The 26,333-nt window shown below is 43.2% G+C and overlaps 1 protein-coding gene across 3 annotated transcripts in view; it reads left to right on the top strand.

Annotated features, from left to right (window-relative positions):
• The first annotated feature begins 702 nt into the window (after window positions 1-702).
• ETS1 (ETS proto-oncogene 1, transcription factor) overlaps window positions 703-26,333 on the top strand; it is a 140,432-nt gene continuing 114,801 nt past the window's right edge. For 2 of the 3 annotated variants that reach the window (XM_043452594.1, XM_043452592.1), the window contains exons 1-2: window positions 703-795; window positions 14,724-14,806. In XM_043452594.1, coding sequence (XP_043308529.1) covers window positions 14,738-14,806 — 69 coding nt within the window. In that variant the 5' untranslated portion in view covers window positions 703-795; window positions 14,724-14,737. Of the gene's footprint in view, window positions 800-14,723; window positions 14,807-26,333 lie in introns of all 3 variants that reach the window. The other variant, XM_043452593.1, reaches the window with a different exon arrangement.

Genomic DNA, 26,333 nt, shown 5'->3' with positions numbered 1-26,333 from the left:
TATTCCTGAACCATGGACTAGGAGTCAGAGTCACTGCAACTAGTCTATTTTAGAGATCACCTAAAACCAGACTTACATGGAGAGGGTAACTTAACTTAGTTTCAGAATTCCCAATTCTCAATATGGTCTGCTCGCTTCCATAGAGTTATTTTCATTTCCTTAGGAAACTTCGCATTTCACATCAGGTTACTAGAGATAAAGCCTGGTTCCTAGAGATAAGCTCAGCTGGTGATGGGGTGGTAGACAGTCAGCTCTCTGCCAGTCTACGCTGACCCTTACAACTCTCTCCTGACCCCTGGTCTAGGTTAAATGGGGTCTCCATTGAGAAAGGTGAGTCATGAATATTCACATGTTCAGTAGAGACTAAATCTAAAGCTAGAGCGAGCGCTGAAAGTTATCCCATTGAAGGAGTTCTCTTTAGCTCACGTCTCTCCAGGCTACTCTCCATGGCTGAATTACATTTAATTGAAGGGCAATTCCAATGATATGAGTTAAGGTGTGATCTGGTGTTATCTCAGTAAGTAATATGATTTGCTTTTCCTTCTAGACTGCAGAGCCTATCCTAGTGGCTGCCTTTGTGGAGTCAGGGGCCCGTGGAACACTGGCTTTTTTCCAGCTTTTCTGGGCTTGACCACACCCCCCAATTTAAGGAGGCCGCTCTATTAGGAACATTATGGTCCCTGCATCCTCTTTAGCCTCCGAGCAGAGGATTCCCGCAGGTAGTTGGGAAGAGACCATAGACTTTGAGGGAGCTCACTCTGGACCCATTCTTCACCCAGTCTCTCCGGCAAAGTAGTAAGTGAGTGGGGTGTGAGTTTCTGACTAAAACTTTGCGGTCCATTTTCCTTTTTTTTTGTTGTTCATTTGGTGGAATTAACTGGTAAATTGATGGGGACTTTCAGGATACAAGCGGCTTTCTCTTTCTCTTTTCACATTTTTCTATATTTTTCATTCAACTGCTTAAGAACCATTTTCAAAAATACTTCCTGACCTTGTTAGAATAGTCTGAAATCAAGACTGTCTCCCCTTTCCTCCTGTTTCATAAAAGCAAAATCACACACATTTTAGACACTCGCCGATTACTTGTCAGAAACTGAATTTTCTTCACATCTTGGAGCGCTTCCAAAGAAATAAAGCTGTAGTTAAATGTAGACATTTCTTTCCTTTTTTCTCTTTCACTCCTAGCGAGCCATTGTTTTACTTCTGAAATTTTTGAAAAATTTTCTTTTAAGCTCAGCAGCTTCATGAATTGCGTATATTGTGAGAAAACTGTTCCAGGTTTGAGTCTTGCAAATCAGACTAGGCTTTTCGGTGTTTTTTTACCTGTTTTGTGACTCAGTTTTCCAAGGGACTGTACTTCTTTTGGACTGTACCTGAGGCAGGAGGAGTTTGAAAGTCGAGGTGGGTATCGCATGGAGCTTGAATCCCTGGGCAGCTCTGCGCACAAGCAGGGGGTGTGGTGTGGACGGCCACCCGCTTCCACTGGTGATTTCTATATCTGGCAATCTCATTTTGTTTGGGGCTTTTCATCTATTATGAAAACATCTCTGTCACCTCCTTTTAAAGTTGTGTTTCATGTGGGTGAACTGTTCAAAAGATGCTGGGTTACCGAGATCGAGGCATTTGATTGCAGGTTTTCCTAATCACCTTTGGGGTAAGATTTTTTTTTTTTTTAAATCACAAGGCCATTTTCCCCTCCTACTTCATACCATTCCTGTGCAACTGAAAAGAGAGATATTTGTTAAACAACGGGAAATCCAGGTTCTGAAATGGCAACTCTGGCAGCTCCATTTGATTTGTAAAATGCCTGGCACTCTGACTCTTTCGACAGCTGTTAAGTCTGGACGGCAACACCTTCTTTTTAACTAAAGAGAAACCTCTTTGCTTCTGCAGGCGTGGGCCGGGCAGGGGCGGGGGCTCTGGAGATTCTTCCTTACCTGTTGTTTCTGAGTGGAGGGGAGAGAGAGCTAATGAGTTAATGTCTGCAAAGTGCTTTGAAGATGAAAAGGCCTTTTCATGTGTTCAGCATCGTCGTTATTAATATTAATATTTGAAGAAGCACGCTGCTCCTAATTGTAAATCAACAACTCCCATCCTTGCCAACTCAGGAGTGAAAAAACAAACAGCGAAGGCAGCCAGGCCGTCTCTTCCGTCCTGGTTCCGCCGCTGAGGATGTGGGAAGCCTGATTCCAGAGAGAGCTGCTTACACGGAGGTGCTGCTTATTAGAGGTGCAGGCAGGTCCCGGAGCAGAGCCTGGGGGAGGGTGGGGAGCAGGGTGTAACCCTTCAACATGGGGTCACCTGTGACCTTGGAGGACGGGTTGAAAGCATGGATCTGGACCAACTGCCTGCCTCAGATGATAATGGAGTTCAAAGGTGATGGGGTCAGAACTGGCACTAGTGCAGGCTTTGGTCTGTTAGAGATTGGCTTTGGAACTGAGAACAAATAATTTGATGTGACTGCGCTTTCTTTTCTTCCTCTCTAAAATGGGAATACTGGGGGGAAAAAAAAAGTGACTAATGATTTGTGCTCCACCTACTTCATGAGAATAAAAGTAAACAGCCTAGAGCTTTGAAGAATGAAAATAGTGCCAGTAAGGCTGAGGGAGAGTCTGAAGTAACCTTGTAACAAATTGGGTGTGTGGGTGCCAGGTCCCCAGGGGGGGTGAGTCAGAGGGCAGACAAATGCTCCGGAAACACATCATTGGCTCTGCCAGATCCCTCAGTGATGGCATCACAGTGTTGCTTGATTTCTTACTGATAATTCAAGCTCTGCTGTATCTCCTGGTTTTATTGATTGGTGAACAGATCTGTTTCTTAACAGCAATTCTCCTTCTCTAATTACCCACTCAAAACTCCCATTTCTGTATTAAACAGCAGAAGGGAGCTGGGACATCCTTTCCCTCCTCCTCTCCCTCCTTCTCTCCCCATCCCCACCTTCCTCCTCTCACTCTTTCTCTCTCCCTTTCTTTTTGGAAATGAAAACATATTTAGCATTTGAGCCCTGTAAGTGTGGTGGACAGCTATTTAGTGACATTTGAGAGGAATCTTCATTCCTGGGCCAATCCAGATATGAAGACCACTCATTTATATGCCCTTCCATCTCCTTTGTCCCCGCTCTACTGCAAATGCAGCTGTAGGGAACTCAATCTTTTAATCCTGATGCTTCTCTAGGTGTTATACCTGTCTTCTCCACTTCACCAGAGGAAGGATAATCACCCCTGAAGTTTCCTGAGCACTTGGCAAGTCCTAGGGCCCTTGTGCTCTGCATGGGCTGGGCTGCTACTTTAACCTACAATGAAGTCCGTGAGGTGGGCACCCTTGTTATTCCCATTTAGCAGATGAGGACTCTGAGGCTGGTACTCAGAATGATTTGGTTGGTGGTGAGACCTGATTAGAACCAAAGGCATATATATGTATACTGATTCACTTTGCTCTATAGTAGAAATTAACACAACATGGTTAAGCAGCTATACTCCAATAAAATTTTTTTTTTTTAAAAAAGGACTAAAACCATATGGGTGCAGAGCTGCGGCTAGAGTCATGTCTCATGGGAACCTAGTAACTCTGAGGCACTTATACAAATTCAGGCTAAATTTCTCTGCTTAGCCCAATGGTTGATTTATCTGGGAGAATACCATGGCTTATGCTTCTTTTCCAAAGGAGAATCTATGAATGAATGATTCATTGTTAGGAAGACACTGACTCTAAAGAAATGCTACAAGGTCTAGTTGACAAGATCAGTAAATCTCTCTCTTGATCCCTCTTGGGACAAATTTTGATGGAACTTCAAAGAGTTGCAAAACATAGTGCAAAGAATTTCAATAAGATTTAAGTTCTCTTTTAAGTCCAATGTGCATAAAATAAGACTTCCCTGGTGGTCCAGTGGCTAAGACTCAGAGTTCCCAATGCCTGGGTTCTATCCCTGGTCAGGAAACTAGATCCCACATGCTGCAACCCAGTGCAGTCAAATAAATAAATAAATATTTTTAAAATGTGAAAAATATAGTGCCCTTTGGAGCTCCTAGTGATCCTGAAGCCAAAAGGATTCCTCTGGGTGGGGGAAGAGAGAGCAGTGATGCCAGTTTCTTGACATTTGAGGTGAAGTAACTCAAACCCTGGCTTCTTAGGAAAGGCAGGAAGCCCTGTCAGATGCTGCCCTCACCCTCACCTGGCACAAGGCTTGAGACAGAGGCACGGCTCCTGGGCTGCACCTTCTCCCTGGCTGGGCTTGCAAAGCAACTAAGATAACAACCAACCTCTGCTCAGCTTGTGGTCCAGACTCTTCTCGCCTGTGCCTCAGTGGGCTCTGCCTTCCAAACACCTTGTTGTAACCACTCCTGAATTTAACCGAGGGAGTCCGGACACTGCCTCGTTGCTCAAAATGAGCATCGCAGGGGATCTTGTCTGAAATGCAGACCGTCTGGCTGTACCTTGAAACCTGATTCTCAGGTGATTCCTAGGTGATTGCTATGTAAATCGGTTTGGAAAGCACGGTTTAAAAGCAAAAGCAAAAACAAAAGCAAAAATGTTGTAAAAAACAGAACAAACAAAAACTTGTAGTGTTTTTCACAGCAGCTTACAACTTGATTATATTTATATCTCATTGCCAAAGTGTAAGGCCACATAAGATTCACATTTCTATCAAAGGAAGCTGGATATTTCCCCCGTGTGCTAAGCAATCTTTCAGGCTGTTTGTTCCCCAAGGTAAGAAAACTGCTTACTTCTTGGTTTTATGCATAACAATGGTACAAGCAGACCGCCATTCAACAGAAATTGTGGTGCTTTTCTCTTGTGAAATTCTTGGCTAAGGCTACTCAACCTGTGATTATGGGAGGGAATCTTATTTTGATAATTTAAATGCAAGTCTTTTTAGAAACAGATAAGGTATATTGGCCATCTGGGTTCTGTTTCTAATATCTGAATAAATAACCTCTGCAGTAAAAACCACAATTACTATTAATTAGTCAATGCTTACTAGTGCCAGGCACTGTGATAAAATAGCAATAATAATAATAGCCACTATTTATTGACCATTTTATCATGTGTGAAATAATATGCAGGGGTTTCATTTTACATAACCCTCCTCAAAAAACCTGAAAGGGTTGGTATTATTTTTTCCATTTTGCAGTTGAGGAAATAAAGACTTTGTGAGATGAAGAAACGTGTCTTCACACTCAGTAAGGGCTTCCCAGGGGGCGCTAGTGGTAAAGAATCCACCTACCAATGCGAGAGACGTGGGTTCCATCCCTGGGTGGGAAAGATCCCCTGGAGGAGGGCATGGCAACCCACTCCAGTTTTCTTGCCTGGAGAATCCCATGGACAGAGAAGCCTGGTGCGCTACAGTCCAAAGGGTTGCAAAGAGTCAGACCCAACTGAAGCGACTTAGCACACAGGCACACACACACTCAATAAGGAGGTCCCAGTCAACCATAATCTATCTATCTTTATCACTCTGCTAAACACTTAACCTCTCTGGGTTCAGTTCATTCAAATAAAAAATGGACAGATTTGATGAGATTTTTTTCCAACTCCAATTCATTGACTTTACCAAATCCCTCTTTATATAAGCATGCCAGGAAGCTGTTTAGCAGTATGCTGAGAAATTTGAAACTTACAATTTGGGCAATAGAACAAATAAAATCCCACCGTGAAAAATGACCATCAGACATAGTCCAAGAAGTTGCTCGCTGGATTTGAGAGATTGAAGGCAGCTGGTGTGCTTCGTTCAGTGTTAAAGGGCATTATTAAAACTCTCCGGACTCCATTCATTCATTTTTCTCTCAATAGCTATGTCTATATTTACGGCATCTCTCAGTTTTGTTGAGAGCTTCTTAAGAGCCAGAGCCATATCTAAATTCTAGATTATATCTGACATAACTCCACGCGCTGTGGGTTGAAAAGTAGTTCTTTAAACTTCTAGGCTCCTTGGGGATTTTTTTGGCAGTCACCATGGGGTTAGAGTTGACATTTTAGCTTGAAGCGCTCTCTGGGTTCAACGTGGCCAAGAATCTCATATACCATGACCTTTGCTATAGCTGTCCTTGACGCCAAGATACTTCACATCATTCCTCCAGCTTACTCATTTTTGTTTCTAGTTTCTTAGAGAAAAAAATCTAATTTTTTAATACTATAACTTTGTATTTCCCCCAGCACACTTTTTTTTAATTAAAGTATAATTTGCAAACAGTAAAAATCACCCTTTTTAGTGTATAGTTCTACAAATTTTGGCTAATGTATAAATCAAGTATTTATAATGTATAAATCAATGTATTACAATCAAGATATAAAACAGTTCCATCATTCAAAAAAATTTCCTTATGCTTCTTTATAGTCAAATCCTCTTCTCACCTCCAGGCCATGTTCTTTGACCCTATGGTTTTTCTTTTTCAAGAATATCATATAAATGGAATCATATAGTAGGTAATTTTCTTTCATTTAGCATACTTTATTTTAGATTCACTCATGCTGCTGAGTGTATCAATAGTTCTTTCCTTTACATTGCTATGTAATATTCCACTACATGATATACCAGTTATAACTTTAATTTTGATAATATATTATTGTTAAGTTTACTACTACTACTATTGCTATTTAAATCTATATCTATACTAAAAAAGTCCAAGCTTTCAGTTTGGTAATCTTCCCTAGAGTGTCTTTCAATTCCATCTCCCACTTCCCTATAATCCATTTGACTACTGGGTTATTCTTTGTTCTCTAATCTACTGTTTTCTTATTTCTGAGTCTTTGTGCATACTTCTAGCTACCCATTTTTCAAGGCCCATTTCAATGCCAATTCCTCTTGAAGTTTTCCTTCAGCATCCTTCCAGAAGTCATCTCTTCATCTTTTATGTTCCCATAATATATCACTTACACCAGCATTTCTCAAACTTTAATGTTCTTATGGATCATTTTGGAATGGAACCTGAACTCTGTAGTTCCCCTAGCTCCCAAGTGCTTGTCCATGCTACTGGTCTGAGAGGAACTACCATACTGTTGAGTAGCAAGGTCTTATAATTGGCTCATTGTCTCATCAACTAGAAAAATAACTATATAAAAGAGAAAAGTGACTTATTCTCAGCCTGGGAATTGCCATAGCATCTAATACAGAGCTATGCAGCTGGTCAATCCTAGCTAACTAGATCAAATCCCATTTTTTTTTTTTTTGCCATATTTGAGATTCATCTTATTCATTCAAAGTTTAGGACTAATCTAAAAATGTTTGTTATTCATGTAATTTTGGAGGCATGCATGTAAATTTGATGAGCTCCGGCATGTTCAGGGTGGTGTGGCCACAGACATGCATGCATGTAAATTTGGAGACAAAAAGAAATAGCTGTCACTCATAACTTTCTCTTGCATATAATTAACATCAATAGTATGGAAATATAATTTGGTCCTGATATTTCACACATTTATTCTTTCCCATATTTACTATAATAGCTTTCTTGCTCTTATAATATAGATTTTCCAAGTAATTGCTTTTGTAGTTGTTGTTTAGTTACTAAGTTGTGTTCAACTCTTTGTGACCCCATGGACTGCAGCACACCAGGCTTCCCTGTCCTTCACCATCTCTCTGCGTTTGCTCAGACTCATGTCCATTCAGTCGGTGATGCCATCCAACCATCTCATCCTCTGTTGTCCCCTTCTCCTCCTGCCTTTAATCTTTCCCAGCATCAGGGTCTTTTCCAGTGAGTCAGCTCTTCGCATCAAGGGCCAAAATATTGGAGCTTCGAATTCAGTATCAGTCTTTCCAATTTAATTGCTTAGATTCTACCTAAAAAGTAAAACCTATGAAGAAGAATATTTCACTGTTAATATCTGGCCTGTAATTATCCTTGAGTCTACCTTTATCTGATTCTTTTAGCCAAATCCTCATTTTGCCACAGAGTTCTGAATGATGCAAATCCCAATTTTTTATTTAGTTGTTTATTGAGTGCCTACTACACACATGGCACTGGAGTGTGTCTGAAGAACAACCGTGGTTATTTTCTGAATTTCAGGATTTGATAGAGGATGAGGAATGCCATTTGAGGACAAGCCTGTAGCCACTTTTATTGTCAGACAGCTGATTGAATGTTACCTGTAGTTTTTCAGAGGATGTTCCCATACTAGAAAGAGCAGAGCCTTAGTTTCCGGAAAGTTTTGGAGACTTAAGACTGGCATTGTGCTCGTAAAATTCCTAGACATAGAAGAGCAGGCAGGGTTTAATATACTCCCTCGAGGTTTACGAGAGATGCCCCCTTCTGCCTCTGCTGACAGCACCATCCCAGCAGAGTAATGGAGAGGTGTTTGTTTCCAGGAGGAGGAAACATAAAATGGTCTACAAGACACTATTAGCCCCTGATTATCCCAGCTTAGCAAACGAAAACCATCTTATATTCCCTGTTCCTTTCGGGAGATGTTAGTGAGTGACTTTTGTAATATTATAATAACAGGAGTCCATTTTTAGTATTCTAAGAAAGATTGGTTGAGCTGTGTCAATTCATACAGAATCTGAGAGCATTATGGTTAATTAGAAGATGACACTTGTTCAGAGAAATAGGAGATGGATATAAGTCATTTTCAAGCCTGTGTTCAAGTAAGAGTTGGGGGACTCATTAGCAGTGAAGCTGGGGAGAAACAAGACTGACATGTTCATTAATCTGTGAGTTGATGCTTCATGAACTTAGTGAAAGGGTTAGTGAATTGACTTTGAGATGCAGAAGCCAGTAACCCATGGATCAGAACATGGTCTTTATGGGCTGGTTTTGGCTCTTGAAATAAGATGGAAGATTTATTACCATCGGTTGGAATACTCAGTCAAGAAAATCAGGTTCCTAAAGAATTAGGAGTGACAGAAAGAATCCATCTTCAATTCTTACCAATTTCTTTTCTGCTTATGGTGACCACAGTTTCTTTGGGGGACTGAGGCTTGTTCAGCTATCTAAATCTGCTTACAGTTGAGTTCTTGGAGAATTAGACGTGGTAACTTTTGTTACACTGGCAGATCAAGGAAGAGAGCGTCTTAAATGGTTTGAAAACTACAAATGGACTTCTCATGAGAATTAGAAAGAAAATAATGGGAGACAATACACTCATCAGTGGGCTATGTCTATTAGTTCAGAGAAGAATATGATCCTGCTTGCAGTTAATATTAAAGAAATCTAACCTCATAGTTGCATATGGACACATCATCACAGGTGATGTCCCTTTTTTCCTTTGTCTCAGAGATATCTTTGCTGTCTTGGGTATACTCAGGCACTGTGAGACATAACTCCTGCATATGTTAACTATATTCACATACAGATCTTTTCTTCCTTCAGTCGGCAAGCATATTGTACATCTGTTAATACAGTGTGTCAGCTAAAAAGACACAGTCCCTACCCTCTAGCAACTTATGATGCAGGATCAGAAACAGAGATGCAGGAAGTACTCTGAACTGTTAGGTACATTGTGAGAGTGAATCCCAAACCTGAGGATCGAGAACGTCCATCTAATTGACAAGAAGATTTAGAGACTGCTCCCTAGAAGAGGTAACACTCAGTCTGAGTCTTTAAAAAACAGATTTATACTCAGAAAGAAGATATTCAAACTCTTTCTGTTGTAAATGAAAGATGTTGCTTTGGTGATGTGGGTGACAATGTTGCCTCTAGTTTGGCATGTATGTGGATGATCATTTTCTCAGTCATATCCCAACTCTTAGCAACGCTATGGACTGTATCCCTCCAGTCTCCTCTGTCTCTGGGATTTTCCAGGCAAGAATACTGTAGTGGGTTACCATTTCCTTCTCCAGAGGATCTTCCTGACCCAGGGATCGAACACACGACTCCTGGTTTCTCTTGGACTTCAGGAGAATTCTTTACCTACTGACCCACCTGGGAAGCCCTTAGTTTGGCAAAGGTGCTATTGTTTAGGGAAAGTATCTTTTGAATGACTAATCCTATTGGAAGCCAAATTCTTTTCCCCCTGCATTCCAGGGTATGCTTGGAATATGGGAACTCTAAATTGTTGATATTAAAAGAAACATTTATTGCAAATCTATTTAAATTATGCACAATTTGCAAAAGAAAAAAAAAAGGATAAACCTGCATCATCTAAATTTTCTGTGACAGCTTTCTTATACTTCTGTATGTCTCATGTGTAGTCTTCTTACCCTGGGTATGTTATAGCCATAATTCTTGACCTAGAATACTAACACAAAGACCAGAGGGCAAGGTCAAATTTAAATCACAGTGGATTTGTTGGTAGCACTTTAATTTTGGCTTTTAAAAAGAGTATTAAAAAACAGAAACATCACTTTGCCAACAAAGGTCCGTATAGTCAAAGCTATGATTTTTCCAGTAATCATGTATGGATGTGAGAGTTAGACCATAAAGAAGGCTGAGGCCAAAGAATTGATGCTTTCAAATTGTGGTGCTGGAAAGACTCTTGAGACTCACTTGGACTGCAAGGAGATCAAACCAGTTAATCCTAAAGGCAGTCAACCCTGAATACTTATTGGAAGGACTAATGCTGAAGCTGAAGCTCTAATACTTTGTCCATCTAACGTGAAGAGCTGACTCATTGGAAAAGACCCTGATGCTGGGAAAGACTGAGGTCAGGAGGAAAATGAGGAGGCAGAGGATGAGATAATTAGATAGCATCACTGACTCAATGGACACGAATTTGAGCAACCTCTGGAGATAGTGATGCACAGGGTAGCCTGGTGTGCTGCAGTCCGCGGGGTAGGAGATAGTGAAGGACAGGGCAGACTGGTGTGCTGTGGTCCATGGGGTTGCAAAGACAACAGCAACAAAATAATAATCCCAATGAAAACCATGAGTGACATCACAGTTATCACCTAGAAGCAGAGCAGAGCAGGGGGCAGAGTTGAGGGGAACTGGTTTCAGCCTCCACTGAGCCTGGTCTCCCCGGGGTCCCCTGCTCTTCTGCTGCCTTGGCCTGAAACACCCCTCTGAGTCCCCCGCCTCCCTTCCTTCCGTGTGTCACTCAGCCTGCGCCTAGAGTGACCCAAATGGAAGCCAGTGTCAGCCTGTGCTCAGGACTTGTGGAGGGTGGGACTCCAGAGGCCATCACATGCTTTAGGAAGAACCAAGGGTCCCCAGAGTCCCAGAGCATTTTATTGGACTCAAGATGCCCACATAAACCAAACTGCTGCGTTTTTTCCCTCTGCATGGTGTGCCCATTTTCATCCTGAAAGTCCAGGGTGGTGAGGATGGACAGGCGAGGTGGCTAGTGGGCTAGTGGTGGGCTAGGGCAGTGGGGTGGTGAGCAACGGGGCTGCAGTGGGCCTGGAGGCTGGGGTGGACCAAAGCTGGGAGCCCACTGTCTCCTGAGCACAAAGTCGCTGCAGACACTTTTGCTTGGCTGCTTGGGCACTGTGGCTCCCATTCAAGGAAGTGAGCTCAGCTCTTCTCTGCCCTCTGTCACCAAGAATTCAAACCATTTCTGCATTCACACAAGCCCATGGATGCCTCTAGGCTGGGGAGTAAAGCTGAATTCACACAGTTAGTTTGTGTTTAGGCAGAAACGTTTATAATGCCAAGACAAAAACGTTGGTCCAGCCGATATCCAAATAGCTGTCATGTAGGAGGGAATTCTCCTTGGCCAACATGTCAATTTTTTTTTTTTTTTTTGCCCCCACACAGTCCTTGTGCTTTTTCTGAAAGGATTTACGTCTACAGCAGCTGGTCTCTGTCACCATCTACAAGTGGAAACAGGGAGGGTTCTTTTTTTCTTTCTCCAAAAAATAATGAAGCGGTCATCCATTTCTGTCCCAGAGTTATTTCCTGAGATGAGAGCCCTCCAGAGCCCTGGCAACTCCCTCTTTCCAGCTTCCTCTGTGGGCAAAGGGCTTCTCCCCAAGGGAGTGTCAGTCACAGAGAGTGAAACTTCATGAATTCAGCCCAGCTCAGGCTGGACCCTGAGTGGGGTCACAGGGTTACTCACTCTCTCTCTCCATCGGAAAGAGAAAACACATTTCCACTAAACGTTTTTCCCAGCTACGTGGAAGGTTGGTAGGAGGAAGAGTATTGCTTTTGATGCCTTTGAGCTAGGCTTCAGGACAAGGCAGCTGATCCCAAAAGCATTTCTTTTACAAATGTCTAAGTCTAGCAAGAATTCAGAAGGGCAAAGACTTGCCCCTGTTTGTGGAGTCCAGGGACCATCCATAAGGCCAAGTACACTGTGCAGTCTTCCATGGCTTCCTATTCCCCAGGCTTTGACAGAACTGTTTTCGGCATTTTAGGTAAACTCCTCATCATCTTGTATTCTAGTTCTCCATGAGTCTGTCTTCTCCATTGCCTGCAGATGGAGATCCAGCCTTCTCAGCTTTATCCCAAGTCGGATAGAAGGCCCACGAGGGAGAGGTCTTTGTTTACCTGTGTGTCTTGAGCATCCAAAACAGTGCCTGGTGCCCAGGAGGCACAGAGTAGCTATTTACTGAATGATTAACAAGTTCCTGGCAGAGGAAGCCTTGATGTGCCTGTTGAATAAATAATTGAGGTCTGTGATGACTCAGGGGACACCGGGGGCTTTCTGGAGGAAATTGAGGGCTAGATGACTTACAAAAAGCAGCACGCTCCACACCTGGACATTCTCCTAAGGTTTAGGTTACCCTGCGGGGCCCTGGAGGGATGGGACAACTTTTCCCTAAGGAATCAGATCTTGGTTAAGCCGTTATCAGTATGACACAATCTGTGTTGTCAACTTTTAAATCTCGTCTATGAGTAGATATAAAACTTTGAAGTGAGGGTGGTTGATGACTTATTAGGACTTTAAAATTTGATTTTGAGACGAAGAGCAGGAGCACTTCTGTACACTATATGGGCTGTGTCCACGCTGACCAGGCCCTCTCCCCTAGTGCAGAATCTGATATTTGCTAGCTGCTCACTGTTTTTAGAAGCAGACCCTGAATAGGGGACCACAACTCCAACTCCAGGTGGGAACAGTGTTCCTTGGACTAGAGTAATTCAATCTTTTCCAATTCTTCGGCTCTACCACCTGGGAGTTCCTCCTGGGAGCCATTTTTTTGCAATCAAGTCCCTGAAAAAACTAGAAAACAACATCTTGATTAACATAATTGTTGGTGTTTAGTTGCTACGTTGTGTCTGACTATGCAATCCCATGGACTGCAGCCCACTAGGCTCTTCTGTCCATGGGATTTCCCAGGCAAAAGTACTGGAGTGGGTTGCCATTTCCTTCTCCAGGGATCGAACCCATGCTTCCTGCACTTGCAGGCAGATTCTTTACCACTGAGCCACTAGGGAAGCCTGATGAACATAGTTACCCTTAGCTATTTTACATTTTTAAAATTAATATTATTTTGATTGCATCCTACTTTTGGGGAGAAAAGACATCATTTAAAGGTGATATTTTAGTTAAACACAATAAGCACAGTTCTGGGATAAGTTGTGTCTTCAGAAGATTTTTAACTTTTTTCTCAACTGTGTAAAAGTAGTTGCTGTGTGATGGTAGACCTTAGTCAGTACAACTTTGTAGTGTAGAACTTTATCTATGTTATCTAAATACACGTCATATGAAAGAAGATGTATATGTTCATTTGCTGTCAAGCTGTATCCAGATGGTGAACAGAGTTGCAAATTGAGCATAAGACCTACATTATTCTTGATATTTCTTGAAAGGAGGTCAGTGGCTTTAATTGTCCTCAAGAATAAAGGAAAAGGACAGACAAATATAAAGTGGAAAGGAGTTGAAACGCAAATGTCACTCCCTAACAATAGGAATTTGGCCTCTGAAAGACATACCCAGGAATTTAACCTTCTAAATCATTCAAGAAAGACATTTTTAAAAATGTGTAATATTGAACTCATGAAAGTGTATGGACTAGTGTACTTTAGAGAGTGTTTGGATCAACAGAAATGTTTGCTATATAAATGATTTTCCTGATGACTGACAGCTAACTGCAAAATCCCTTTAGCCAGAACACTCCTCAAGTGTGATGGTCATTCAGACTTTGAATGGAGATAATGGCTCTCAACAAGAGTTATTTAATAATAGCCCTTCTCCTTTGTGAAATGGGTAACATGCATTCCCTTTTGGGGCTTCACTCTGTTTATCTGTCTCGGGGTCCTGGTTGTCATGCCTTCTCAGTTAAGGCTTTCCACCTGCCTCTCTCCTACCCTTTCTCTATTTGGTCCTTCACCAGTTTATAAATGCCACACTGCATGTGGAGGGCCAGGCCGGGGTCGGGGGTGGAGGGAGTGAGATACAGGGATGGGAATGTGACTTTAAAAGACCTATTCCTGCCCAGAAGCCCTCTAAAGGGTCTTTTTGTAGTCTCTGAGTGCTTACTGTCTGCAGTGGGCACCACCATTCAGGCTATCTTGCAGTCAGGAGCTGCCCTTACTCCCTGTTGGTTGCTTTGTTTTTCTATAATTATCTTTTGAAATATTTATTTATTTATTTGGCTTCATCCTGTCTTAGTTGCAGCTCTCGGGCTCAGTAGCTGTGGTGCTTTGGCTTAGCTGCCCCGAAGCATGTGGGATCTTCGCTTCCTGACCAGGGATCGAACCAGCTTCCCCTACATTGGAAGGCAGATTCTTAGCCCCTGGACCACCAGGGAAACCCCCTCTTTGTTTTTCTACATTTTCATTTCTTTCTCTGTAACACAAACAAGTGACCTCGATGCTTCTAAGGATATCTGATCCGAGGCCTTCTTTGGTTTCTCATCCATTGGTGTTCTTCGCCCAGTAGCTCAGTGAGTGATTTTTCCCACGCAGGTGCTGACGGCGTGATGAGCTACTTTGTGGATTCTGCAGTGAGTGGCCCTGCCACCTACTCAGCGGCTCGACCTGCAGTGCTGGTAAGTAGGACTCCTCCCCGGCCCTTCCCTGGCCCATCCTCCCCTCCCTGGGTCTCCTGCTCTCTGATCTCTCTTAGACAGAAGCAGCCAGAACCCAACTCCAAGCTGGAATCAGCTTTTGGAGGGACTACATTGCCAGATTATCTGTCTTTTCATCACCATATAAAGTGAAACATCCAAGACTGATGAATTTGCTGAGGAAGATTTTTTAGCATGCTTGTGTTGCAGAGAATATGACTCAAACTTGAATAATGGTTAAAGCCAGGTGATTTTTCACAGCTCAGTTCATTTGCTGAAGCTTTTTCACACGTTGATGTACCTTAGACTATTCTTAGCATAATTTAGCTTGTTTTGGTCCTCATACATAAAAGCTAAAATAAACAAGTTTTTTTAATCACAGAATTTGAAACTGGAAATAAAGTGTGACAAGTTGATAGGGGAAATTCCTGAGTCTTAGAAAAAGAGGGGTAAGAGGAATTTTAAAATTTCTTTTTAAATAAAGTTTTTTGCTCTTAGGGAAGAAGTCTTTTACCCAAGTTATATGCTGATCTGTAGAAATATTTAGCTAAATTCCTCACAGATTTGATGTGTGAGAGATCCCCAAATGCTGTCATTCATCAATTCCACTGTTAAGTGAAATTTTAATAGCAGCTGATGAATCATTAACTGTTAATTCTAAATTCTGTGTGTATTTTTATGGAGGTGGCCATCATTTATTACTTACTCTGGAAATGGACAGATAAGTTTAGCGTTAATCCTTCCAAATACATTAGACCCCAATTGACCAGAGTGCTTTTCTGCCTCCTTTACAGAGTTTTCAACCCTGGTACCCCTCAGTTTGCCGTGACCTCTCACTATAATTGTCAAAAGATCTGATGTGTTTTAATCTATAATATTAAAAAAATAATTACTTCAAAAGCTATTCCACATTCAAGAAACGATGAACACATCTTTCTTCCCTGACTGTTCTGTGACACATATTTCTTCTTTTTTAAGTGGCTTCTGTTTCCATATAAACAGCATTCACTATATTTTAAAAATTAGAATCAGGGAAAAGTTTAGAGTACAATTTATATCAGAAATATATTTAAAACACACACACACAAGTTCGGACCAAAAATCCCTCCATTCTGCTTAGTAGAAATTGCCAAGGGACTTTTTAAGGTCCATATGGCTGGAGACTTGGCCAGGGAAAAGACTGCTTCTGCTTCTCACAAAGAAGTTATCATCTAAGGTCAGCATAAATGACACTAAATCTTTCTTAAAGATGATATTGTAAAGATTTGTTAAATAAGGATACTGTGATTCCACGGCACATCGTGTCATTGACTTGGAAAAGTGGATTTAAAAGCAGCTTGCCTTAATTCTCTTTGCCAATATTGTAATCCAATTAAATAAGATTAATAACTTATTTAGCAATGCCATGCAAATTTGTGTTTATTTTATTTTAGGCACTGAGATACATTGCAGGACAAGTACATAAGTTGCAGGTATAAGATTAAGTTATCCTAGACAGGGCATCTGGAAATTGTATGAGATTGAAAAAAACTAAAGAACAACTCTAAGTGTGTATTTTCAACTAAAGACCCCACCCTCAACTGAATACACTTGGTATTTTTAATGCATTTTGAATTGTTTCCACTGGTTTCAAAACAAAGAACTCATTTATCCCCACCCCCAATAGCTATATCTGAAAAACATTATCAACCCTCGGGATCCTTTTCAATACGATATTTCAGATTTGCTCGGGTAAAAGCAGAAAGTTACGTAAGCGAACTGCTATGTTATTGTTATAAGACTTTTGCTCACAACTTCTCTCTGGGGCTCAGCTTCTCCACCACTGGAGCTAGTTGGGCAAATCTCTCAGAACCACTGAGCAACCAGGAAAGTCCTCTGCCTTCTTCGTCTATGTCTTCTTTATTTAAAAAAGTAGATAAATAAAGCTGAAGGATCCAAGCTCAAGTTCAGTGAACTAGTTCTGACAGATAACCTTCAACTTCAGGCTGGGCTATAATGACAGTGAAAGAATTTGTAAATCACCTATAGAATATAAGCTCCGGGCATTAGCAGGAGAAAAACTAGCAAACCTCATACTTTCAATCCCAATCTGAGATCTCCTGCGGGGGTGAGCCCAGCTTCATGAACTTTCCCAGACAAGAACGTGAACGTCCCAGGCACCTGAGTCTTCTCAGTTCTATTGGAGTCTTGTCGTCTAGAGCTCAACCAGTTGTACTTAATCCAATCAACCAAGTCTTCCTGCCTGGCACCCTGGTCTCTGCATTAGTTAGCCTGGGCCACCAGGAAGAGAAGCTATCCCAGAATGGGAAGTTTGAGGGTAAAAGGAAAACCAGTGGATTTTTAAAATCTAGGGGTGATTTTGTTGGTGATATTTTTGATGGTCAGAACTTGGGGAGTGGGTTTATTGCTGGCATCCAGAGGAGAGCGGTCTGGGTTGCAAGTAAGAATTCTACACTACACGGTACAATGCCCCATGACAAAGAATTGTCCAGCCTCAACCGTCAGTAGCGCCAAGGTTGAGAAGCTGTGCTCTGGAATGGACACAAGACCGGGTTTGAAGGTGGGGTAGTACTGTGTGTTGTTGTTGAGTTGCCAAGTTGTGTCTGACCAGGGACTGTAGCTTCCAGGCTCCTCTGTCCTTGGAATTCTCCAAACAAGAATCCTGGAGTGGATTGCCATTTCCTTCTCCAGGGTATCTTTCTGACCCAGGGATTCAACCCGCATCTCCTGCATTGGTAGAAGACTCTTTACCACTGAACCACCTGGGAAGCCTGGTACTGAGTGTAACTCCTTGTGTTTGAAAGGGAAATCTTAAAAAAGAAAAAAAAAGTGAGACTATATTCATGTTACTAGGGTTTCTGCTAAACAGACTGCTTTAGTTATCCAAGAAATAAGCTAACCCAAGACAACAAATATTTTCTAGACCCTTAAAGCCACTCAGTCTCAGAGTCCTTGACTGAGAATTGGAGCTAGCATTAGTATGATTTGATTACTTGCTCTACCAGGAGAAGGCTTAAAATAATCACAGCAACAGTTGCAAAAATTCATCCCATCCCTCGGGTAAAAGCCATTGTATGCAGAACTCACGGAATCTGTCTCGAGCCCCTTTGTCCAAAGCAGGACACAAGTTCTCCCCTTTGGAAGGTCAGGCTCCTGGGAGACCTTCATGAAAGAAGTGATGTCACAGCAGGGGAGGCAGGGAAACAACACTTCTGGAAGCTGTCTGGCCATTGTGTGGGAGTGGGGTGACGTTTGCAGGTACTTATATGGGCTGTGTGTCAGGGACCCTTTCATCCAGCGGGAGGAAGCACTCCTTCCTGTTATGCTGGCTGGAGAGCTTGCCGCCTTGCGCCTGGAAGTCGCTCGCACCCCTGGTCCTCTCCTGCGTCATCCTCCCCTTCACACTGCTGAGCCTTGAGAGTGGGGCAGGGTAGTAATGGGCCGGGCAGGCTGCCCCTGGTTTGGACCACGCATATCCCTGTCCTTGGCTCCCTCACCAGCGTGTGGAGGAGGTCCTTGGATCACTCGAGCTTAGAAAGCCACCTTGAACTGTTCAGAGGGAAGGAACACACACCTCCTCTCGGAGCTCAGGCCTTTGGGCATGCAGTAAGTTCCCTTACACAGTAAGTCCCCTACAGACGAATGAGTTCCGTTCTGAGAGCGAGTTTGTAAGTCCAGTTTGTGTGTAAGTCCAACAAAGTTAGTCCAGTACCCAACTAACAACCCACTCTGTAATACTGTATTGTAATAGATTTATAATACTTTTCATACAAATAATACATAAAACATAACCACAAACAAAAACAGCAGTAACGTACAAGAGCTGGCATCCAAGGGCTGGCATTGGGTGCACAGGCAGGAAGAATTACTGCCTAGAGGATGGAGGTGGGGGGGATTGCAATAGGAGACGGGGGGCAAGCTGTAAGGTCACTCACACCTGACGATGATGGAATGCACGCTTGTGTCTTTGAAAGTTCACAACTTGAAGATTCCTATGTAGGGGACTTACTCTATAGCAATATGCCAGGCAAGGGAGACTGTTCAGAGTGTCAGGCCACATGCAAGGCCCTGAGCCTTCTGGCTTGGGCCAGACAGCTGTGGAACATACCCTGGCCCCACACTGGGTTGACCAAAAAGTTCCTTCAGGTTTTTCCATAACAGCTTATGAAAAAACCCAAAGGAACTTTTTGGCCAATCCAATAGCATGGAAAGCACTTAGGCTTTGGAGTCAGAAAGACCTGAGTCAAATTCTGGTCTGTTACTCCTCACCCACGTGACCTTGGGCAAATTACTACCTTTGAACCTCAGTATTCTGGTCTGTAAAACAGGCACAGGGTATACTTAACATGTCAGGTCATCGTGACACCAGCCAGAAATATGACCTCAGTTAATTCCCTTTCCCTGTGTTTACCATCTCTTCTCTGTTTTTCTCTGGACTTTTCGATTGTGTGAGATGGACACAGGGAGGTGGAGGTGATTCCACTGATTTTGTCCTTACAAGGGTGCGGCCAGAACAAGATGGGACTTTGGGTTGAGTGGAGCCATTCTTATTTCTCTTATTGAGAAACCTCCCTGCTTCCTCTCTACCCTGGACCAGAAATAGCTCCCCTGCCACCAGATCAAAGTTCTCTTGTAATGGGCTGGTGGTTTACAGCCCCATTGTGTAAACAGACTTGGTTCTCTTATCTCGAGTAATTGCAGTTTAATTGGGCTTCCTTGGGAAGCAATTCTCTTAGCCTTTGCTGTTCGCACTCTTCACCTCCACCCCACATGCCTTAGGATGTGTTCACAGGGATGTCTGTGTTGTCCCTGCAGTTCTGGGAAGCTGGGAAGGGCTGGATCTTGTTTCTATGAAGCTTAGCATACATACCTTTTCCTTCTTTCTGGGGATCCTGGAAAGCAATGGATAAGGTATCCCTGATTAGAGAAATGCTGCTGCTGCTGCTAAGTCACTTTAGTCGTGTCCAACTCTGTGCGACCACCCCATAGACAGCCCACCAGGCTCCTCTGCCCACGGGATTCTCCAGGCAAGAATACTGGAGTGGGTTACCATTTCCTTCTCCAATGCATGCATGCATGCTAAGTTGCTTCAGGTGTGTCTGACTCTGTGTGACCCCATGGACAGCAGCCCACCAGGCTCCTCTGTCCATGGGATTCTCCAGGCAAGAATACTGGAGTGGGTTGCCATTTCCTTCTCCTGGATAAGAAATGAGAAGACAGAAAAAGAAATTTAGAATGTAAATGGAAACCAGAAAAGCTTTTTTTTTTTTTTTTTCTCGCTGCTTGGGGTGGTGTTGGCTTTACCTCTGGGGAGTTTGCTGGAACATGATGTTTAAGAAATAACCTATAACCATAACTCTTAGTGATAGTCAGAAGAAGTGAGGGAAAAAAGAGATTTTTTCCCAGCATCTTAGAAAGTGGGGATTTTCTAAGATATGGGGTTCAGTCAGCACAAGCTAAAGAATTTCAGAGCCAGACCATAACCTTGAGACCATCTCCCAGCATCAGGAAATTCAGGTCCTAAGAGAGTAAATGAAGTAGACCAAGTTTACAGGCTGGTAAAGGATGGAGTGTGTGGTCTGGCTCTTCCGGCTCCTGGCTTGGGACACTCCTTATCATTAAGTGCATCTTGATCATATTTTTAAAAGATTTTTTTTTAATGTGGAGCATTTTAAAAGTCTTTATTGAATTTGTAACAATATTGCTTCTGCTTTGTGTTTTGGGTTTTTGGCCATGAGGCATGTGGGATCTTAGCCTCCTGACCAGGGATCAAACCTGCACCCCTGCATTGAAAGGTGAAGTCTTAACCACTGGACCACCAGGGAAGTCCCTATCATTTTAAAAATAAAATTTTTAAAAATTTAATTTATTTTTGGCCTGGCTACACGGCACTCGGGATCTTAGTTCCCCGACCAGAAATTGAGCTCAGACTCCCTGCAGTGGAAGTAGAACCTTAACCACTGGGCCACCAGGGAATTCCTGGGAAGTCTCCATCTTGACCATTTTTAAGGAATGTGGGGATGGATAAGAATTTATGCCAACTCATGCATCTGTATGATTGAAGATTGAAGGCGTGAGGAGACGGGGACGACAGAGGATGAGATGGTTGGATGGCATCACCAACTTGATGGACATGAGTTTGAGTAAACTCTGGGAGTTGGTGATGGACAGGGAGGCCTGGTGTGCTGCAGTCCATGGGGTCGGACGCGACTGAGCGGGAGCTGAACTGATGCATCCGTATGCTTTATTCATGGTGAATTTACCCTCCTTGGTTTAGGGAAAAAAGACAGAACTCCATTTTGTAGACCGCTGAGCAAATTGAAATTCCTGTCCAGGTTTTTCTCCATGGGAGGTTCGCTCCATTTCTCAGGAGGCTCTGAGTCAGGCCCACCCTTCACCTCCAAGCTCTGGGCTGGATGCCTGAGGCTGGCACCCCATGGAGTCACTGGGAGTCTCAAGGCTTCCCATTAATGAATAGAAGTTGATGGATAACACAGGATCTCACCCGATACCTCTCAGTAAGAGAATGTCTTTTGAGTGGAGGGGACTGTGGTCTCAGACTGGTGTGAGGAGCTGCACCCTTGGTCACCGTCCCCTCCCCTGACTTGATCTGCAGCCCCAGGGTGGGGGGCATCTCAGGGCGGTGTCAGCTGTGGTCCAGGTGGCCCGTTTGGAGGCTGAGCACAGCTTCCCCTGGAGAACGGAATCTGACAGTCCCATCTCTGCTCTGTGCTTCAGATTCATTTCTCTCTCAGGAATCTGCAGTGGTCCGACCTGCCCTTTTGCCAAGACCCAAACCCATCGCTCTTATTGTTTTAAAAACAATTTCCTGGCCTTGAATCTAAAATTAAATCGCCCTTTGAGAGTTTCCTATTTTGTCTGTTCCTGCCTCTCCTGTGGCTCCACCACCCTGGCCCCCTCCCCTCTGGTGGGAGAGCTGAAAGTGGGGGGCATTTCGGTGTTGCCTCCTTCCCTTCTCCAGGGAGCAGGTCCCATGTGTCCCCCTGAAGCAGAGGAGCCCCAGTGTTCTTCTGAGGGCCAGATATAGTTTGCCCCAAACTCCTCCCCCGGGAAGGCTGAAAGCACTTCTCTGTGAGTAAAAAGAGGTGCTGGCTGGTCTGACATCCTCTGAAGATGAGGAGTCTCAGACGCAATGAGATGTCTGTGGAGTTGGTCAGGCTGGCCTCAGGGGGCAACTGCCTACAGCAAAGTGAAAGGGTTTAGGATGAGAAATTCCCCACTTACTGCACAAATTTGCAACTAGTATGTGAGAGCCCCTGGACAGCTCAGCAGCTAGGCACTTCCTAACCTCATTTTTCTCTACTGAAAAAGCAGGGGATGTGGGGGCAAAATGATGTGTGAGCATATTCCAGGGAAGAATGAAGACAAAGACGTGAAGGCATTAATGCATTTGAAGGGGACATGGCCTGGCATGAATCTAAATGATGACGAATTCTGGTGCTTTAGGCGTCGTTATTTATCAAATGAAGGTTGTCCGTCACAAGGTCAGGAGAAAGAATGTGGATGGATCAGCAAAAATGAGACTTGTATTTGCAAAGGAACTTGGCGATCATTGGGGCCAGTGTCCTCAGGAAACAGAGGCTTAAGGAGGTTAAGAAACAGGCTGGAGACTAACCAGCTCTTTAGGGGCAGTCTTTGTTCAGTCACTGAGTCGTGTCTGACTCTTTGTGACCCCATGGGTGCAGCACTCCAGGCTTCCTGTCCTTCACCATCTCCTGGAGTTTGCTCAAACTCATGTCCATTGAGTCAGTGATGCCATCCAACCATCTCATCCTCTGTTGTCCCCTTCTCCTGCCTTCAATCTTTCCCAGCATCAGGGTCTTTTCCAGTGAGTCGGCTCTTCACATCAGGTGGCCAAGGTACAGGAGCTTCAGCTTTGGCTTCTGTCCTTCCAGTGAATATTCAGGATTGATTTCCTTTAGGATTGACTGGCTTGATCTCCTTGCAGACCAAGGGACTCTCAGGAGTCTTCTCCAGCATCACAGTTTGAAAGCATCAGTTCTTCAGTACTGAGCCTTCTTTATGGTCCAACTCTCATATCCATACATAATTCCTGGAAAAACCATAGCTTTGATTATATGGACCAGAAAGTGGAAACGAAAGTTGCTCAGTAGTGTCCAACTCTTTACAACCCCATGGACTATACAGTCCATGGAATTCTCCAGGCCAGAATGCTGGAGTGGATAGCCATTCCCTTCTCCAGGGGATCTTCCCAACTCAGGGACTGAACCCAGGTCTCCTGCATTGCAGGCGGATTCTTTACCAGTTGAGCCACCAAGGAAGCCCAGAGCAGGACTCAAACCTAGGCTTCCTGATTTCCAGTCTCTCATCTTCTTGCTGGAGTGTATGAACATCAATTCCAGACCTAGAATGATACAGATTTACTCCTGTGGATTCTAGACTCCCTTACCCATCCATTCAGTGTTAAGTCAGCTCTGCCTCTGGGAATACACTTTTTTTTTTTTTTAAGCTGCAGCATCTAGAAGTATTTATCTGTCTGTCTTGTATGCTTATGGTATGGTACTAAGGCTAAACCCCAGGATTGTGTAGTTGGTTAAAGAAAATACAGATTTACTTTGACAGAATTTTTTGTAACACACACACACACACACACCAGAAGGATCAGGAAGGGTTTGAGAAGCAAACACTTGGACAATTAAGGCTGCTTGGCTCAAGACAGAAACGAACTCCTATAGACGCACAGCCTCCATCTGTTTTTGATTTAGTGTTGAAAATCTACTTCCCTTTTCCCTCTTTTCTAATTGTGGGGATCTTTGGGGGCAGAGGGGAGGAAGATTCTGAGCAGAAGCAATGCTATGAGGTTTGGCAGGGCTGGGAGGTGGGTGAAGAGCAGCCACAGGGAGGGAACTGGGTGGGTGGGGAGGAGAGACAGGTCCCTGATAGAAGCATAGGGCAGGTTGGGTGCGGGGGGTCGAGAGTGATGTAATACAGTAGATGAAGCCCTGACTTCAGAAGGGGGTGGTGGTCACTATGGTGGTGGCGTCAGGGGTGGTTTATCTTGGGGCAGGAACAAGTGTGTGTCCATCATCCTAGTAGATTCCAGACTTCAGAACTTCATGGTATTTCTTTTCAGGATCAGAAAAGTGAAGCACTTAGCTTGCAGGCTCCTGTCCTCTGAAGCCTCCACAAGGATTACTGGGGTTGGGGGAGGGTGCTCATCACGGATTGCCACAGAGCCGGGCAGGAGCACATGGCCGGCACAAGGCTGCCTGGATACCACCCTCTTCTTAGTGTCCGCTTGCTGAAGCTCTGCCCTTTGCACTGAACACTTTGGTGTTTTTCCTCCTGTGTCTTCAACGGACCCTTTTTTTTTTTTTTATTAGTTGGAGGCTAATTACTTTACAATATTGTAGTGGTTTTTGCCATACATTGACGTGAATCATCCATGGATTTACATGTGCTCCCCATCCCGATCCCCCCTCCTGCCTCCCTCCCCATCCCATCCCTCTGGGTCTTCCCAGTGCACCAGCCCTGAGCACTTGTCTCATGCATCCAACCTGGGCTGGTGATCTGTTTCACCCTTGATAGTATACTTGTTTCACTGCTGTTCTCTCAGAACATCCCACCCTCGCCTTCTCCCACAGAGTCCCAAAGTCTGTTCTGTACATCTGTGTCTCTTTTTCTGTTTTGCATATAGGGTTATCGTTACCATCTTTTAAAATTCCATATATATGCGTTAGTATACTGTATTGGTCTTTATCTTTCTGGCTTACTTCACTCTGTATAGTGGGCTCCAGTTTCATCTATCTCATTAGAACTGATTCAAATGAATTTTTTTTTAATGGCTGAGTAATAGTCCATTGTGTATATGTACCATAGTTTCCTTAACCATTCGTCTGCTGATGGGCATCTAGGTTGCTTCCATGTCCTGGCTATTATCAACAGTGCTGCGATGAACACTGGGGTGCACGTGTCTCTTTCAGATCTAGTTTCCTCAGTGTGTATGCCCAGGAGTGGGATTGCTGGGTCATATGGCAGTTCTATTTCCAGTTTTTTAAAGAATCTCCACACTGTTCTCCATAGCGGCTGTACTAGTTTGCATTCCCACCAATAGTGTAAGAGGGTTCCCTTTTCTCCACACCCTCTCCAGCATTTATTGCTTGTAGACTTTTGGATAGCAGCCATCCTGACTGGCGTGTAATGGTACCTCATTGTGGTTTTGATTTGCATTTCTCTGATAATGAGTGATGTTGAGCATGTTTTCATGTTTTTGTTAGCCATCTGTATGTCTTCTTTGGAGAAATGTCTGTTTAGTTCTTTGGCCCATTTTTTGATTGGGTCATTTTGACCCTTCTTTGTTATTTCCCCTTCATTTCTCCTCCCAATGGCTGGCAACTCTATAGACCCGTTTTCTTCCCAAAATTGAAGTACAAATGAATTACAATATTATGCTAATTTCAAGTGAACATAGTGATTTGATATTTTTATACGTTATACATGAAAAGGTCACCACAATAAGTCTAGTAACCATCCCCATATAAAGATATTACAATATTGTGAACTGTATTCCCTTGGCTGTACTTTACATTCTCATGACTTATTATCTGATAATTGCTCTAAGTCCCCTTCACTTATTTCACTCATCTCTCCCCGCCCCTCTGGTGACCACCAGTTTGTTTTCTGCATCTGTGAGTCTCTTTCTGTTCTGTTACTGTTTATTTGTCGTGTATCATTTCCTTTTTTTAGATCCCACACATAAGTAGAATCACACAGTATTTGTATTTCTCTGTCTGATTTGTTGCAATCAGCAAATATCCTTTGGGTCCATTCCTGTTGTTGCAAATGGCAAGATTCCATTCTTTTTTCTATGACTGAATAATATTCCAGTGTATGTATATGTGTGTGTGTATAATTCTCATCCATTCATCCATCAGTGTACAGTTAAGTTGCTTTCATATCTTGGTTATTGTAAATAATGTGGTAGTAAACATTGGGATGTACATATCTTTTCAAATGAGTGTTTTAGTTTTCTTTGGATAACTACACAGAAATAGAACTGCTGGACGGTGTGGCAGAGCCACTTCTGACCCTTTCTCTTTTTATTTTAACTCCCATTTTCCCTGACTCTACACTTTAACTAGATCCTTGATGTTTATAGATCCACCTTTATCCTTTCCTGTCTTCTGTCATGCAGCCACCAAGGGAACCTCCCCCTAGTCGCTCTGCCGTCTCTCCATCTGAGCACAACCAAGAGTGAAATTTTCTTCCAACCTCTTACCTATGTACTTAAATTCACCATTTTCCCTATTATAGAAGCAAGCAATCTAAGCATTTTTTTTTGGATCGTTGCCCCCCACCGCTTTCCTTCATCTCCTCTGAGTCGTAAAATCATGTTGACTCTTTCTTCAAAACATATCTTATATTTCTTGTTTCCTCTTCACCTCTATACTCATGACCCTAGTTCAACTCTTCAGAACTGGACTGTTGGGGGTGGAGATCAGTGATAAAGCATTTGACTGTATAACTG

The sequence above is a fragment of the Cervus canadensis genome, chromosome 29 (assembly GCF_019320065.1).
Source record: "Cervus canadensis isolate Bull #8, Minnesota chromosome 29, ASM1932006v1, whole genome shotgun sequence".
Lineage (NCBI taxonomy): Eukaryota > Metazoa > Chordata > Mammalia > Artiodactyla > Cervidae > Cervus > Cervus canadensis.
Note: the sequence above shows the minus strand (reverse complement) of the source record. Positions and strands in the feature narration are given on the sequence as shown.